The sequence below is a fragment of the Limulus polyphemus genome, unplaced genomic scaffold (assembly GCF_000517525.1).
Source record: "Limulus polyphemus unplaced genomic scaffold, Limulus_polyphemus-2.1.2 Scaffold4030, whole genome shotgun sequence".
Taxonomy (NCBI): Eukaryota; Metazoa; Arthropoda; class Merostomata; order Xiphosura; family Limulidae; genus Limulus; species Limulus polyphemus.
The window spans coordinates 77644-96907 of record NW_013669640.1 but is presented as its reverse complement, the minus strand read 5'-3'; the positions used below and the strand labels follow the sequence as shown (position 1 = coordinate 96907).

Here is a 19264-nt window from a genome sequence, read left to right as displayed (position 1 = left end):
CCCTACGTACTATAGTAGAAGGACCTAATAAAATGTTTTTAACTTAGTGTACTAGTATAACGTTAAGTATTATTTATGGTTCCACATATTATTTTAGTTAAATAATTCTTTCTAAGCAAATCATTGATATATGTTATTTGGTGGATTAAAAACGCAATTGTCAGTTCCTTTATTAAATGTATATTAATTTTTATCTATTGAATTTGTTACCACTTGGTGAGTAGACTGGATTCATTGATGATTTGATGCTATAGCAATTATGTTGTTTTCTTAAAGTATCAAACTTTTTTGTACTAATCAGTATCATTAATATACATTCTGCTGATGTATTAAAGAAATAAAGCTAACATTTAATAATACACAATAAATATTTAAAAATGAGACTGTTCCCAGTTTCACAGTATTTTATCTTTATTCAGTAAAATTGTTATTTAGAATAATTGTATTTTGAGACTGGGGACAGTCTTATTTTAAAATATTTACTGTGTACCATTAAATGTTGGCTTTACTTCTTGAATACATCTGTGTGAAAACTTACACAACTGTCATCCTCATCATAATACATTCTGCTGGTCTTAAAATAAAGCAAAGTCTTTCAGGACTCACCTGATATATTATTTAGTTAATATATATATAATCATCCCATGATTTATATCTTTAATCTATTTGTAAGTATATACTTCAGTATTAAACCTTAATTATCTTGGTTTACTTCTCATGAGGACTTATGCTTAGCTTGTCTACGTGATGATAGGTCCATAGCATATAAATGTTATTGATAAGTAGTGTTATAGTTGTAAGAGTAAAGAAAGTAGTGTAGAATTACTCTGAATTAGCTGATCAAGAAAATTTTTTACCCCCTTGAAACAATGGGTGTGCCATGGTATACTGTGATGGTGTTATTTCATTACATTGGGGTCAACATAAAAAAGTTTTAATAAAATTGCATTTTGTGCTTGCACTCTTTTAAATCTTTAATTTGCACCATTTGCACCTTATATGTTTGCAGGTGTTTACATCCCACCATTCCCATCCAGCATTGATTCAACGTGCACAGAGCCTTCGCTTCCCTAATGTCAAGTCAGCTTTTAGTGAACAGGTATCCTGTGTTGAAATTTTTTTTCACTGTCTAATTTTTGTAGCTCATAACGACTTTAAAAGCACTTATATTGTTAAATATAACAGAATTTATTTCAAACGTTATATTTTATTTGGTACACTGCTTAAGGATGCTAATAAAACTGATGTTTGTTGCACAATTGAGGAATGGTTTTGCCAGTAAAGGCATCATCAGGTGATGATGATGTCTTTACTGGCAAAACCATGGTTATAATAAACGACATATTTGAAACGTACAATTGTCTTGTTTTTCCTCAATTCTGTAATTATGGAGTTTCACCAAGTACCAACGGTTTCAAATGTCAAGTATATAAGGCTAAATGTTATACACTTTTCAGATAAATATGCTTATAGATTAATTAAAGCCATAACTTGTTTTATATTACCTTATTTTGTAGTGTCATGAAGATATGGATATATATACATACATACATATACACACGCAAAACAAAAACATTTTTAATTTTCATTCTAATTTTGTCACAGGTGTCGTTAGTTACTTCAAAGATGCATGGCTTGGGCCCATGTCCCCTCCCCAAGAGTAATTAGGTATTTCAACATTTTGCAGAACACAAAATACAAAGAGATACGAATGATGTATTGAACTACACCGGTAAGAGGAAACAAACAATTCAGTATAATAATGGTTGGAGACGGCTTGAATGGGTAATGAAGAAAAACTTTAATATAAGTTTAACATAACAGCAAATGTACAACGTTTGGACAATGTTTTGTCATCATCAGGTACAAGTAATTTACACTGACACAGATATATATATATACAGACGGATTCCTTGATTTAAAAACACAGTCATTTTAAACAAAGAACCCAACATAAACAAATGAAAAATCAAGGAATCCGTCTTAATTGAACAAAACAACCCTACTCTAAACCAACACCCCGGGGTGCCTAGATACCTCTTCTAAGTTTCCCAACAGTTCCGGTCATGTGACTTCTTTGTTCAATACTGTATATCTGTCTCAGTGTAAATTACTTGTACATTTGCTGTTATGTTAAACTTATAAAGTTTTTCTTCATTACCCATTCAAGCTGTCTCCAGCTATTATTAGTCTCAAAGTGGGTTCCTCGTCACCGAATTTAAACAATTCAGTATGTTAAGTGAATTTAAACAGTCACATAGTATCTTTAAATTTACAAATCCAAAAATGATCCTGTAAAAACCCATAATTAGACATCGTGGTTTTAATTATTAAACTTTCTTTCATATTTATATAATAATATAAAATGTTTGCCAAAAAATTAATCGAGAAGCATCAGTGTATACGTAATATTTTGTCTTTTAACAAAGCGGTCAATGACGGCATCCTCGGTCATAGATTTTGGCACATTTTTTTCAGTTGAAAGCAGTGCAAGGTGCCTTAGTCTAGCTTGTCCCATTTAACTTCTCAAGAACAGTGAATGATCTTTCACAGCTACAGCTACTCACTGAGATAGTTATTGCAACGTGTACCACTTTTTTTTAGGGTTGAAAACATGAGGTGGTCTGAACACTGGATATGCATCTTCCATGTTGAGATTTTGGCCATTCTTGTGTTTATGGGCTAAATAATGTTTAGCAATGAGTAATTCTTTGGGTCTTAGTTCTGTTTTGTAGTGTTTATCGTGTGTGGTTAAGTCCTCTACAGAGAGAAAGTTTCGTGAGAGCAGACTGCATGCCTGAATTCCCATCATTAGGTCTGTTTTAATGCTAGAGAACCAGTGGTCAAGTTTAGAAAGCACCTGATCTAAACAAGGATAGAATAATTTTGTCCTCAACTAGTTTTACCAACACTTATTTTATCAACACTAATTTATTAATTTGCCAACACTATGCACTAATCCTGTTATTAACCAACCAACAATTATCAACCAATAAGAAGGCTTGCCAAAATACCTTCAAAATACTAAGCTCCCTAACTCAAAATTTCACACTTAAAATGAGCTTATAGATTCATATCAAATAATGAAGTTGTACAAAACAAATACGAGATTCATAAAAAGGTTTAGCTAGAAATAAATTGCAAGAAATACCACATCAATTGTTCATAAAACACAGAATTAAACAGTACCTTTCACATAAGCACTTCAAAATCATGGTGATGAAATGCACTTTGCAGAGACAAAAATTCATCACTTCAACCCAGGTTGACATTGACAACACAAAACCGCTTTAACCAATGATGCGTATGAATTGCACGAATATTTGATTGTTCGTATTCGTGAGATTGTAAAATAAAGCACACAGATATACATAGTTAAATGACAAATGTTTTGTTCAACAAGAAGACCTCTTGAACAGTTGAAATTCGTCTTTACATAAAATCAAAGAACTTTCGTCACGTTTCCAGGTTGTTCTTCTAAGTTACAGTCTTTTTCTACACACCGCAGAAATGCAACTTGATGACATAAAAGCCTGGTTTTACCAGTGATGACTCTCCTTTTTGCACAAGAAGAGTAAGGCTCCACCTTTGCCGTTTCTTGTACTGAAGGCTGCTACTTTTGATGTTTTTCCGCTGAGTTCCAGAACTCACAGGAATTTGTGACGTTTCAGAATGATATCAATCATGGTTTTCTATTTTGATTTTTAAAGACACCAACTGGAAATTCAGGGCCACTGTCAAATAGAATCAGGTAATGGGCCCATGTGCCAGTGCCTAGCAATGCCTCTGAATTTTTTCATCATATTTCAACACAGTAATAGCTTCACAGGCTGCTATTTACCGTAATACTAAGGTGTGTAGAATGTCATTTAGATATTTTTAGGAAAAGCATTCCAACTAACAAACATCAAGTAGTTTTAGATAAAAGAAAAGTGGAACTCTAGTGTAACTCTCCATGTTTTAGGTTCGTTTTTTATAACAACTGGTAAATTTAATGCGATATTTATATACGTAGAAACTTTAATTACCACAGCGGGAGATGCCCACAGAGAACTCAGTTGACATGATGAACACACTGCCTAATTGCTATCTTTCTGTGGATTTCTCCTGTTGTTTTTCTGGGTTTCATTGAGAAGGACTCTGCATGAAGCTCAATAACATCATCTTATCTCAAAACCAAACAAAAATGGCACAAGATATTCACAGAGAACTCACTCAACATGTTAAAAACACTGCCTGATTATCATTTTTCTACTGAAAACACTCGTTTTTTTAAGATAAAAGAAAATAACTATGACTTTTCAGAGGGACGCAACTGACGTGCTCCACAACAGGTCGTGTTGGTTGGAAACATCCACAGAAGACACGTAAGCCAAATTTTCAATCATATGGTTTTATAAGTTCTGAAATACTTTGCTTGAGAACTGTTAAAATCAATTTTTTGGTATGTATTTTAGTTGCCTTGTATTTTTCCCCTTGAGATATTTTATTTTATCATGGACTGCACTTCTCTCTAATTCTTTTGGTGGTTAGTATAAGATGCTTTTTTTTTGTTCTTGTCATAATTTCATAACATTACTTAACTAATTTATTTTTAAGGTAGTATTGAGTGTTAAACTCAAAACACAAGACCATATTCCAACCAAGAAATGGCCTTATTAGCAGAGAAATGATGAATTCTTAATTTGAACTCTGTTAGTCTTGATTGGTGAACTTAGCTTCAGTAATTACTGTATATGATGGTTTGATTATTCATTGTGTAATTATGGTATACAGGTTGAACTTTAACAGTTTATAATATAATTATTAGTAGAGTGAATGCCATTACAAATGTGTTTGGAGAAAAATTGATAAAGTGTTTAAAAATACTTGCCAAAAATTGTTTTTATTTTCAGAATTACAAAACTTTACTTAATGTTTCAAAAGACATTTCTATTGCAAATTGCTCTCATTACATTTTCTATATAATTATATATTTAATTAGCACTAATTATTAATTAAAACTCAGATTCCTAAAAGTTAATGGTTAGTTATAATTATTATTTCTAATAACCCTTTAAATATGTATATTTATGTGAGCTCTAAAAATAAATTTTCATATTTGTAAAGAAGTTTGGATGGCAAAAGTTTGTTAATTTGTTTTTTTACATAAGTGCAAGGAATATAATTTTCTGAAGTTTTTAAATGTATATTGATGATGTATTTATAACAGTTCGGTATCTATTATTTTTAATATTAGAGGTGATTAGTTAATTCATGTTAGCTTCTAATGACACAGCTTTTATAGAATATTTCATAACTTATTAAACAGTTAAAAAGTGGTTTCAAAAATTTTCATTTTCAAAAATACTCTTTGGCCCAATATTACAGTCATTTTAGGTATTTTGTAACCAATCTTACTTAAGCCTAGTAAGGAAGTGTGAATGTTTATTACTCTTTAATCTTAGTTCCCATTAAAACGTTATCTGTATCTATTTTGTTAATTTATATACAGTGAATACTTGTTTTTCACAAGGGTTCAATATTTCACTTTTCAGAATTTATACTCAATTGGACCCTGTAATGGTCAATCATTACAACAGTCACAAAGAAGTGCAAAACCAGCTCCAACAAGAGCAACAATTACAATCCAAAGACTATCAACAATTCCATTCCAAAGGCCATCAACAATTGCAGTCTTTGCACCTAAGGCATCACACTGAGCCACCGAGACAACTTGCAAGTCCAACTTCCAATTTCAGAAGGGACAGGAGTGCTTCTGCATACTGTAGGATTGGTGAAATGCAACCAAAATTTTTGCCCACCAACACAAGTTTTCATAGTACTTGTATTCCAGCACAAGTTTCTCGGGCAACAAAGCCTTCTCCATCCAATTATGATCACCACCATCACAGTACTGTTCAGCCAAATGTGTATGAAGCCTCTGAACGATGGACTGTGCAAAATATTGGCTACTTGGACAGGCAACTAACTCCTCATTATAGTTTAGAAAAGAGTCCTTCATTAAAGTACTCTTCAGTCAGGTCTCATCAAGGCACCAGAGTAGGATACTAAAATGTGTAGTGTAACACATTCTAAAAAATGTCAAAAATATACATTAAGAGGTTGTATTGAGTCACTACAATGAAATAATACTCCAAACAGTGGTTTAGGTTTTGTTATTTAGAAGAGGTTGAAAATGGAAATCCAAGAAATACATGATTCTGTAGCACAGGTAAGAAGAATTGGTAATTGTGAACTTTGCTATAATAGCTTACAGACTTCACCTTTGGTGCTTGTGATCGTCATAAAGTTAGAATCATCAACATTTTGTCCATTGTTTCTGTATGTAAGTTTGTTAAATAAGGTGTTACCTAACCAAAAATTGAGTAGTTTTCAGTATATCAATTGATTTTATAGATTTTAGATTTCTTGTGTATATTGATTTATGACGTTACGTACATCTTGTCAGTTTGTTATATAGAAAACTGCTTTCATTAATTTATAGGTTACTTCTTAGAACAATTCCTTTTACAAAAATAGATAAACTTTAGATTTTGCTGCTGTTTGGATTTAAAAATTTGCTTTCTTTTTTGTAAATATGGTTAATTAAGACTAAATAGCTACAGCAACACCAAATTACTCACATAGTATGCATCCATTAAAAAAAAAAGGGTCTCATCTGAAAAAAACTGATGATTTTACATGCTAATAATGTGACTGGTAAGATCTTTGAAAACATGCATTATAAAGTAAAATTTTAGGGTAAAAAATTCAGGCTTACTAGAAGTACATGCTATTCCTTTGATTTAAGGTACTTCATTCTAAGTTAAAGTTATACTGTATTATCCAACAAGGTTTTCCTTATTACAATCACATCTTCAAGAACGTGTAGCATTGTCCTGGCCAGTAGCTCTCATCGTATGTACTTACCTACCTCCATGTTGAATGTGAGTTTATTATACTAAATGTGACTCGTTAAAATAGATGAATAAGTTACTGGCATCCATAATACTAGTGCCCAGAATATATGAAGGCTAGTACATGAGAAAACATCATAATAAAATACTAAGTTTAAGAAAAGCACTAATTACCAGTAGGAATTTTCCTTTTCAATCTCACATTTTAATGCACCTTGATGGTCTAGTCATAGCTAAAAAATAGCTTTTGTTACTTTCGGTTGTGATTATTACATTTTTGTGTGTAGGATTGTACATTGCAATCAATACATGGTTGTGAATTTTTTAGTAACAAAATACCTTCATAAAGGAATTACGTAATCGCAAAAAAACATTGTACTTCATTGTTTCTAACTTGAGGAATACACACACACATATATATATATGGCCATGCAGCGTTTCAACCTTCCACTTAAGTCATCATCAGGCAAGAGAAAATAATACTGTTGGTTACTTTTATTGTTGTTCTCGCTTCACACAACTAGAACATTATTTTAATCTTGTATTCTCTAATGTGTCAAATTATCATTATTGCGTGATGATGACCTAAGTAGAAGGTCAAAACGTTGCTTGGCCATATTTATATATACATGTGTATTTCTCTGTAATTAACATTTCCTTAAATACAAGTGTCTGCTTCATCCAAGGAATAGTGTAGTATGTGCACTAAAACACTTTGTTAAAGTTGAGTTAGCGTGTTTAAATATGTTGGAAAACATAGAATTAACAATGGTAACTTAAAGATCACCTTGAACCAAGCTAGGTGTGGTAACAATTAACTTTTTGAATTAGACTTGTATAATGGTCATAACACTAGATTTGTGAGTATAATGCTTGTACAGAATTGCACATTGTAGTTTACACGGATATGTAAATCAGCCCTGTGTGAAAACCACATCAGTCCACTAATAGATAGTATTGATACCTTCACTTATACAGTTCAGTATATAAACACGTAATACCTGTCATATTATATTACAAGTTACAGATTTTACAGTAAGTAAGATTTGTTTTTAGAATGGGTATGACATTTTGATTGCTGGTGTGAACATTCTTAAGTACACAACTGTTGTGAAAACAAATTTTACTATAACAGCTGGAACTTGTAATATAGTTAATCAGTATGTAAACTCAAAACGAAGCTATAATACCTCTTAGATATTCAAAAGCTCTTTGGTTAAAAACTGACAAACACTCTCTAACCATTAACACAAGACATGCAGCTAGCTTGCCTCATTAAAAAGATGAGCATGCACACGGATAAGTAATACCTAGGTGCACACCCTCAGGGTCCAGTTAGTATGGATGCACAATTTCAGGTTTCTAGGTTCTTTGCTCTTGGAGCTATGGCAGCCACATATTCCTTTCTATGTGGTTTTTTGCTCATAAAGAGGTGCAGACTCTCAGGGTCTTAGTATCTGAACATAGCAACCTGGAAAAAAAAATTGTATTAACATGTTGTGTCTCAGTACATCAACCCACAAAAGGTGTCACGTGTTAACATATTGTCCTACTTTCTCAATATGTCAATTGCCAACCCTGAAAAAATTTTAAGGTATTGACTCTTGGTCTCTCAATGCATTAGTAAAAATGTTAACATGTTGAGTCCCAGTCTTTCAGTGCATCAACCCAAAAAAAGTTGTGTTAACATATTGTCCTAGTTTGTCATTATATCAATCCAGAAAAAATGTCTTGCATGTCAGGTCCTAGAATAGTGCCTTGTACAATCTCAAGTGAAATATAACTTTCTCAACCCCAGAATCTACTAACTTTTCTATGGGTTTTTACTAAAGCCATCTTCTTCTCTTATAATACTAATGTCCCTATTCAAAAATGTTAGTTTTATATAATAACCAGCATATTGTACAATTGTATACTGTAGTCATTTCCTTAAGATAAGAAGTATTAACTGTTTTGTACTTTCTTACAGAAGAATTGTAAATCATAGGTTGAAAATATTGAATCATGCGTTTGATATCCACAAAATACACGACTTTTGAAAGAATTTTTTTTTCATTATGTTATTGTGCATGTGTAAATAGTTTGATATTACATTGCCTTAATATAAGTTTTTTTTATATTTTTGATAGAGGATTTGGTATACAGAAATAAAAGTAATATACTTGTAATTTTTTTTTCTGATTTTAATTGGCATAGTGCTTTAACCTGGCTATTGTTTAAAAGTTTGAAACTATTCATCCATTGTTTAGAGATGAGGTTAGAATCACAATCAGTAATTATGTTCAGATATGGTTAAGAAATCACACTGATTTGATTTCCCACCGTAAAGGTATTAGCAACAATATAGTTGAATTTAAGACTTAAAAAATTAATTATCATTAGAAAACCATTTAAAGAAATATCAAAAAAATTATTTAATTAATTCATTAGTCACAAGAGGGCACTTGAATCACATGCAATTTTTAAAAAATACTTATGGAACATGTTTTAATAATTGAATTGATGTTTTGTATTTACTTTTACCATAATTCATATTTCTTAAATCTTCCTTCATATTTTATTTTTTGCAGCAATAGAGGATGTCACACGTAACTGACTTTTGAACACATTAAGTAACTCAAAACTTGTTTCACGTCCTTGTAAATAAATATATAGGACAGTAAAATGGCATATAAATAGCATCTTACACAAAAGTGAAAGAAAAATACTTTTTTCTTTATCCTCTAGTCATGTAATTATTTAACTAATTGTAATATGCCTTTAACTTTCACTTCAAACTAATGCATAGTTTAATGACAAACTATTAATTTTTTTTTCTCCTTAAACAGAATTAGAACTTCCAAATCAGAAGTTTCTTACAATGATTAAAGGAAGAGAAATTATTGTGTATGCATAATAACTTATTTTTACATCCTGAAGTTCAGCCATTGTAGGTGTAAGTTGGCCAATAACATGCATGTTAAAATATCTATAGGAAATGTATATATTTATTGGTGAATTCCTTACCTATGATAAAGATAATAATTACATTAAGTCGTACTACAAGAAGATTATCTTTGATGGGTTGTTTAGGCAGAGTATTCGTAATGAATCTAAGTTTCAACTGCCTGTTGTAGAAACCTACAAATGTAAAGGACAACGTTTCGAAAGTCTTCCACCTGAAGACGAAAGGTGGAAGACTTTCGAAACGTCGTCCTCTACATTTGTAGGTTTCTACAACAGGCAGTTGCTGTCCATTTGAAACATAGATTCATTCTTCAAGATTCTTTATTTTTTATTATGAACACCTGTAATCAACACAAGAATGCCACTGAACACCAGGAAATTAATGTTAACAAAACTTTTTACTAAACTGTCATTCCCACAGAAACAATTCTTATCATTAGCTTTCTTCATACTTACAACTCTAAAGATATTGGACTTATTGATATTGTATATCTTTCTAAAGGTCACAAAAATAAACAGAACGATAATTTTTATCAGTAAATTTGGGTGAGGAATCTAAGGAACTACAGACTGTTGTAGGACTACTAGGCTTGTACATAAAGGAGTTGCCCAAAGATTAATAAAAGTAAAGCTTTTAAAATAACATTCACTTTTTCCTACAGGTGATGGGCAGATGAACCTTATATCCTTACATGATGTGTATAAATCAATTGGACTTTTCTGTAGACAAGCATCATGAGCCAGGCAGGGCATATTGCCAAAGTACCTGGGAGAGGTGAATTTAGAAACAGTGCAAAGAAACAAATCAAAATTATCATTAGAATTTGTTTTTTTTATGAAGCTGTTATAATATGATTGTACACAACATATAACTTATTTTTCATAGTTGTGAACGTTACATTCTTTTAATTATTGTTCTCAATAATTCTGGTCACCCGTGCCTCAGATTTGATAGATTATTTGTACCAATTATGCTAATACACACAGCTTCTTTGTGCAATTCCTTTAGAAACTGGCTTTTGAACACTGTACATGAGAAAATTATGAGCTTATTAAACAGTTTAGATGAGTAAGAGCTGCATACAAGTGCAAAAGATGATGGCAGGGTTACTTGAAGTGCCCTCCTAATAAAGAATAGGAGATTTATTTTGACACAAATTAGGAAGAGAAAGAGAGACTGCAATGAAAGTTGTTTCAAATAATAAATTTTATTGGTTGGTTTTTCACATTTCTGCATGAAAAAAATCAAAGTCACCATTGTTTAATTGTTTTGTTTTTTTCCAGTGGAAGGAGAAGTGAGGGCTTGCTAATTGGCAGCCCTTAGGCACTGTTTTCAAGCTTTAAATTCCCTTAATGTTTGGTGTTATTATTCAACAGCTGTACAAAAACTTCCCTCCTTTCATTTATATTTTTCTGTTCATTTAATTCATGTTCATTAATTTTTTGGTGCTGATGAATCTCCGAGAAACTCAAATCAAGACAACAATCCTCATTTAAATTCTGTAAACAAACTTCTATAAATTATTGGAAATGAACTTTTTATGAGTTTTCAGTACAGAATTCTCCAAGCACTTCTTCTTGCAAGACTTTTTAAATTAGTTGAAGATTATCTGATTTCTCCTTCTTGCACATATTTACTGATAGCTTCTAGAAAAAAACTTCATGACTTACACTTGGTACTCTTCAACTCTCAAGTTCAACCTAGGTGTTTTATTTTGTCATTACGGAGAAGTTTTTTCTACGGATGTAACAGTAAAAGCTTCCCTTAGAAAAAATTTCAAGTAAGTTTCAAGCTAGCACATTCTTCCTTGTCTTGATGAACAACTGGCAATCGAAAACTAAGGGGAAAAAACTCACCACACATTCGGTACTTATGTATGGAAATAAGTTTTCCTTTGGTGGTGTGGCTATTTGCCAGGAAAATCCAACATTCATACTAAGATTCTTTAACCATCTTATTCTACACTCCCCTTTCACCTTTTTTTGTCCATATTTTACTGTCATACTTAAGTTGGAGCTAAGCTGGAACACATGGTCTTACAGCGATGCACATACAAGGTTATTAGAAACACATCAAAAACTGCCTCAATAACTTACAATATTCTCGATAACTTTCATGCTCTGAAATAAGGCAGTCTTTTTTTTTCTCCCATAAAAAATCTTAAAAGATACTGCTTTGTATCCTATGCTCTTTGTTACACAATACATACACACAAAATAAAAGGACAATCAAAATCTTTCTCATTTCAAAAAATACCTTTTTTTTTAAATAATAGGGTAGAAAGATTTATTTGTATACATAAAAACATAAATTATTTTTGGACTCCAAAACTGTATTTTATAACCATTAAAACGTTTTTGCTTACTGGCTAGATTGAAAAAGAATGTGATAATTTAATCGTTTTGCCACTATCTTGTTAAACATTTCGCTAAGCCAGTTTTATTACCCACTTATTGGTTGCTAGAACATCCAGCTGAAATTCTTTACATAAACACAGGAATAAGAGACTTGAGCATCAAAGTTGAGTTACATAAAAAAAAAAAAAAACTCACTGAGGAGAGTACAACATTTGTACAACTCAGAAGTCTCATATTTTGAAACTGAACTTTTTAAATGTTTAATCAATCAGGGTTTTGTTGTTTTTCTCATGAACATGAAATTGGAAAATCTAAACCATCAGGAATGTTAAAAGATACAGATTTAGCTGGCTAGTTCAAATCTTACACATGTAGCAGCTTTTAACATACAGTTTTGTGAGACTTTCTGAATCTAAAAATCCTCATTTTTGATGACTAGAACCAGCTGATGGAAATGTTTAGTATACCAATTTGTTACACCATTGACATATAACAAAAATATCAAAGAAATTTTGTTCAGTGCAAGACAAGAGGCTGTAAAAGATGTGAAACACAAAGTGTAAACTTACAGACTTGGGTCACACCAAAGTTTTGAAATATTAACAAAATATCTTTCATTAAAGCAAGCTTGTTCACAAAGCCAAGTTTCAAGCTCAGCCAATCATACAATGGTCATCTCAGAGTAACAGAAAAAAATCAAAAGGAATGATCTGTGTCTTAAGACATAAACTTCAATTAATTTGTAGTCATATAAAATACAGTTAAAAGATCTTATACAGAAACACAAGTCTTAAAATTTACAAAATATTATACATAACATTTTTGTATAAATCTGTTACAAACTAAATTTTTTTTATGATAAACTGTATAAAATCAAATCTATCTTTCCTTGTTTAAACAGTTTAATACAAGTAGTTAATTATTATCCAATTCTAATAAATAACACGCTGTTTCTAATATTGACTGTCTCACTTCCATAACTTGAAGGACAACACTACACTGGAATTTAGCTTATAATGTTCTGTAGTATATGATCTTCATATTTTTCAATGAAAACTTTGTTAAATACATCAAGAGTAAAAGTTCAACATTCCTTATAACTCACTCAATAAAATCGAACGTACAAGATAATTAAAACCACTGGTTGGGTTTCACACTTCAGGCATGGATAAAACAAACATACACGTACATTACCTATCGTGGAAATCGAAAGGTGACAAATAGGAGAATTCAAGAACAAAATTTAATAAAGGAACACAAAATGCATCAGGATTTTCAGTTACTAAGAACTACTTGTGGGCAAAGACAGTTAATTAGATAGCATATTAACTGTCAGAAGATCTGAAAACTTGTTTCTGAGCATTCTCAGTGGCGGGAACAAGAAAATTTACGAGCACGTATTTACTAGTCTGATAAGTGTTTTTTTAATAAGACATTTTACAAAGTAATGACACATGTAGATGCTGGAAAATACTAAAGCAAGGATATTTTGCCCAACTTTGACCTTTCACACTGAATTTGTGTGTTGAGTAAACTAGGAGTTCTTTGCCGATTCTAATAATAACAAAATTTTTTTCGAAAAGGCTTCTTACTTATCTCTGTACTGTTAAAAATTTTAAGCTTAACTATCTCCTTCTGGCTGCTTGGATGTCTCCCTCTGTTTTAAGATTCCCATTATATAGCAAAATATCTGTCCACAATTTAAAGCAGACTAGATAGTAATTGAAAGATATGTCATCTTTCTTTCTCATACCCATCTTTTGGATTAATAATCCCATCCTGTGTTATCTTACTTGTAACAATGATTTCATTAGGAGATACGATATTTTCGCTCATGGAATTTCTTTATAAGTTCCTTCACATAAAACGTACCATATACAGGCTTCCTACGACCTATCAGTACTCAATGAACTAAAAAAAATCATACGACCTATCAGTACTCAATGAACTAAAAAATCAAATGATCTATCAGTACTCAATGAACTAAAAAAATCAAATCAATACCTATCAGTACTCAATGAACTAAAAAAATCAAATGACCTATCAGTACTCAATGAACTAAAAAAATCAAATGACCTATCAGTACTCAATGAACTAAAAAAATCAAATGACCTATCATTACTCAATGAATTAAAAAAATGGATGAAAAACAAGAGAAAGGTTTTGTTTTAACAAAGAGTCCCTATAACTTACAGAGTCATGAAGAATACTCCTATAACTTACAGAGTCATGAAGAATACTTTGTAAAATTACTATCCGTTTTTATAATTCTACGATAGAAAAGAATCCCCTTTTTTTTACAGGTGGCTTTCTTAAGAGAAAATTTTACATCTTGGTTTAAAAGCACCTACTAACCACACTAGAGTTGTTCTCAGATGGATGAGGTTTAGTGTTAATACATTATATAAAACTTGTACATAATTTAACCTTTTCAATTTCTATACGATCATAACTCAGAACTATGACTCCTCCCCCAAAAAAATTATCTTCCAAAATTTAAAATAATAAAACTTCCTATTCATGACATTTAGTACTTTTATATATATATAAAAAAAATTCCCAACAATACTATGAAAATAGAGAGAATTTTAAGTTTATTATTATATGATGTATAATTATTATAAAAATAGATATGTTTAATCTCTAACATTTCAAATAAATGTTTTAAGTTGAAAATGGTTGTAATTTTCATTCGTCAGAACTTAAAATGACAATAGCATTTCAAGTTGTTTTAAATAAATGGTTTGGTAAATAACCACATAAAAGCTCTAAACAGTTTGTCATGTACTCTGTTTTTGTATTACAACCATATTCAAGCAATCTCTGGTTTTCAGTTTACATCTTTTATAAATACTGTGAAACACGTTCAGATAACCATCACATTACATGTGAAGAACAAGAAGGAAAGGTGGTATCATCATTAACAATTAATGTATATTTACATAATCTGTATGACTTTACAATCCTTTGGGCACCAAAATCAATGCATGACTGTAACAGTATTTGTATACGGAAAAATACAATGCAGATAAGTTGTGTACATTGCTAAATTCTGTCTAATTGTCACTAACAAAATGCTTAAGTTAGCATGACACGACAGTGGTGATTAGTGAAGTTGTCTGGTTCGGAGTGCCTGTGATAGATGTAATGTTTCTTTAAACAATTATGTAGAAAGTATTCCACATTCGACCTCGTTAACAGCATCTTAGGAAACAAGAATGACAAGCTACTGCAATAAGTGAAATGTAACACTTTCACAGTCTAACCAGTCAGTCACTGAAAGGTAGTCGAAATGACTGAATATTTCTTATTTAGTAGAAAACTAGTCAAGTTTAATTTAATCTTTTTGTTTTTATAAGCTCACTTCTGTTTCATGGACTTTTTACTCTCATCAGTCTTTACTGTATAACGTCTATTTGAAAACAAATCCATTTCTGTTTCATGGACTTTTTAAATTTCACCAGTTTTTACCATATAATGTCTATTTTAAAACAAATCCATTTCTGTTTCATGGACTTTTTAAATTTCACCAGTCTTTACCGTATAATGTCTATTTTAAAACAAATCCATTTCTGTTTCATGGACTTTTTAAATTTCACCAGTCTTTACCGTATAATGTCTATTTTAAAACAAATCCATTTCTGTTTCATGGACTTTTTAAATTTCACCAGTCTTTACCGTATAATGTCTATTTTAAAACAAATCCATTTCTGTTTCATGAGTATACTCAATTCCACTATCACTATTTGCTGTTTACCTTCTATTGAGAAAACAAATTTTCTATTTCACTGGTATTCCCAATCTCAACTTTATTTAGTGTCCACCTTCTATAAAAAATAAAACTTGTGTTTGACAAGTATTCCCAATCTCACCCCCACTGTTTCATTCCCTCTTCACTGAAAAACAAACTTTTGTTTGACAAGTATTCCCAATCTCACCCCCACTGTTTCATTCTCTCTTCTACTGAAAAACAAACTTTTGTTTGATGAGTATTCCAATTCTCACCCCCACTGTTTCATTCCCTCTTCTACTGAAAAACAAAGTTTTGTTTGACAAGTATTCCAATTCTCACCCCCACTGTTTCATTCCCTCTTCTACTGAAAAACAAACTTTTGTTTGAAAAGTATTCCCAATCCTATTGAAAAAAAAAAACTATCCTGTTTCATTGGTATTCCCAATCCTATTGAAAAAAAAAACTATCCTGTTTCATTGGTATTCCCAATCCCATCACTCTTTGCTGTACAACTCTTGTGACATTAAACAAAATTTGTTTTTCAAGGTATTAATCATATTTATACAATGTCTCTAACATAATAGTCCTGAAACTCTTTACACAGAAATACAACTGTAATTTGGTTTGCAAGGAACAGCTGATTGCTATATAACAACTTGAAACTGATACATATCCAAACCCAATGTATGGCTTTAAAATTTTGCCAACAACTTACTAAAAACTTGCAGTGACATCCATTATATCCTCAAAAATTCCTGCTTAAAAATGATGTTTCAATAATATTTCTGTCTCATCATTTTTACATAAAGGCACAACATATCAAGCAGTTGAGTTTAAAGGCAAGTCATGTATTTAATCAACACTAAGTGTGGCAGTAGACCCACTTTCACATACAGCTTAAAACTGACCTTTACCAGTGCAATTTTCAGCCTATCTTTAACAAAAAAGTATGGGAAATTAAAAAACCCTCTTTTTTTTAGTTTTCTCATTATATCTCTAAAGAAACAACTTTTTTTTGTGTGTGTTTACTTCCAGTGACAATGTTATGTGTTAACATTCATTGTAAACAAATCCTAGTCCAATGATATATTCTGAACACCAACCAATGCCTTACACAAGGAAAACACATTTCCCAGTTAGCCCTATGGAATTATAGTACCTAGTAATCATAACAATTAATTTATTTCCCAATATTATAGAAAGAAAAGAAAGGCATATGTAAAGGATTTAAACCTAGGATGTTTACCAGGACCATTAGTCTTCACATATTGCTTCAAATAACAAAAGACATAACAATGAATTTTTTTCCCCTTTAAGACATGCACTTTGAAAACTAAGAGCTCAAAATCTTTACAACACTTGAAACAAAACAACAAAATCAACATGAAATAATAATACAGTAAAAATGACCACAATGACTAACCTCCCTGTACTCACGATCTTAAAGTCTGAAGCTGTCAACTGTGACAAATTTACATCATTTTAACAAAAATAAAAATAAACAAACAAGAAAAATCAATTTATAGAATCTTTAAGTCTCCTGTAAAATTATCTATACTACGAAAAAATTTTTTTAAGTTACGAGAAAAAAGTGATTGACAAGTTAAAAAAACAATCTTATCTAAAATTCAAAAATAAAATTGACCTGAACTTTGACTCAATCATCACATAGATGGAGCTATCGACAGCAACTGTAAGTCTATTCACATTTGCTCTCTCAATCATTAAGTTAAAAATAACAAAACAACATTTTATGACGAGTGAAAATCTGTTACAAGCTTTCTCAGCATTTCAAAAACAGCACTTAAAATAAAATTTAAGATTCCTCTTTGACAAAATTTTCTTCTGTAAAATATTTTTTTTTTAAATAAAAGGAGAAAAAGGATAGCAACAGTTGCCAAACACAAGAGTTAGGATACCTTCTTGGCATCTTTGCCAATGCTGGTTGTCATCCAAACAGGCATCTTGATTCAGATTAAATCTGAAGAAAAAAAAAAAGTTTCACTAAACATAATGTAACAAATAACAGTGAAGTGAAACTAGAGATTTCATTCAAATATTTTTATGCATTTTTTGTATCTTACAGTAAAATTAGAACAGAAACTGGTACGGGTCAGTGTAAATTTATCATTCCTTATATTTTCCTTTCAATGTACTAAAACTCCTTAACATACGGAGCAGCTAAAGGAAAATACTTTTTTTTTTTTGCAGAACCACAATATAACTCCCAAACCATATAAAACATATTCAATTAAAAAAATAGTCTGTTTGTTTGTCGTTAAGCACAAAACTATTAATAGGTAGGCAAACAATGATTTATAAGCATAAAGAAAAGTTTTATTAATGGTGGAACATAGTACATTAAATGTTTCGATGGACCAATCTTCTGTGGAAACATGTAATGTAGTATGTTCCACCATCAGTAATACTTTTCCTTATGCTTATAAATCATTGTTTACCTAACTATTATAATATTAGCATAATGCATTTCCTTAGTTAAATAATCACAAACCTATACAGCTGTTTACTGTGCCCAACACAGGTACTGAAACCTGGATTTTAATGTTATACACTTACCACTGAGGGCAAAAGAAAGAATACAGTTTGTTTAAGTGTTCATTTCAAGGGATCTTCCAGCTTCCCAGAATTAAGCATTCTTTATAAAAAACATAGTTACTCACCAATATTTAAGTAGCTTAATTAGGACTGTAAGTTGGAAGTGTGTTATGTTGGTCTTCAGACAAGCTGCCAGTCAGACTTGGGTCCTAGAATAAAAATTAATCAGTACCAGTCAGTGAAAACTCTTTTATAAAAATACCTGTAAAAAATATTCTCCACACACAGGTGATACCCTACTTCATGTTAACTCTGATAGAAATAGCTGTATGTATGAACTTTTAACAACTTCACACAATGCATTTAAATATTTGACAATACAATCCAACTTGTGAAACATTAAGAAAATATATAAATATATTTTTTGTAATATTAGTTTTATTATAATTTTTCTCTATGAAAATTTCCCTTTATAATTTAGAAATAACTGGTTTTAAAGATTTCTCTATAAACATAATGTTACGTCTCCGTTTGTTAATTGATTTTTCCGTAACTTCGTTCCGACGAAATTTTAACAACACAAGTCTTTACTTAATAAAACTGGTTTATTCTTTCCTAATATAACTTTACCGATATACACAACTTCAACAATCGCGCTAAACAAACGAACGTCAATAATACTTCTGACTGCAGTTCAATTACTCACTATCTACTCATTATTGCCTACCCGCCGCATCACGTTTTCCCCTCTTATATATATACCAGCCTAACC

General features: G+C 31.1%; 2 protein-coding genes across 2 annotated transcripts in view; one reads left to right on the top strand and one right to left on the bottom strand.

The window, feature by feature from the left end:
* The window catches only part of LOC111088572, a gene marked incomplete at its 5' end in the record, with an annotated part of 17443 nt that extends 8405 nt beyond the window's left edge, over positions 1–9038 (top strand). Inside the window, 3 exons of the mRNA XM_022399091.1 lie at positions 1010–1099; positions 4306–4367; positions 5538–9038. Coding sequence (XP_022254799.1) covers positions 1010–1099; positions 4306–4367; positions 5538–6054 — 669 coding nt within the window. The remainder of the gene's footprint in view (positions 1–1009; positions 1100–4305; positions 4368–5537) is intronic.
* Positions 9039–11034: 1996 nt separating this feature from the next.
* The window catches only part of LOC106470480 (RNA-binding motif, single-stranded-interacting protein 3-like), a 29634-nt gene continuing 21404 nt past the window's right edge, over positions 11035–19264 (bottom strand). The window contains exons 12-13 of the mRNA XM_022399090.1: positions 18618–18701; positions 11035–17917 (exon numbers count right to left, since the gene is read on the bottom strand). Coding sequence (XP_022254798.1) covers positions 18633–18701 — 69 coding nt within the window. The 3' untranslated portion in view covers positions 11035–17917; positions 18618–18632. The remainder of the gene's footprint in view (positions 17918–18617; positions 18702–19264) is intronic.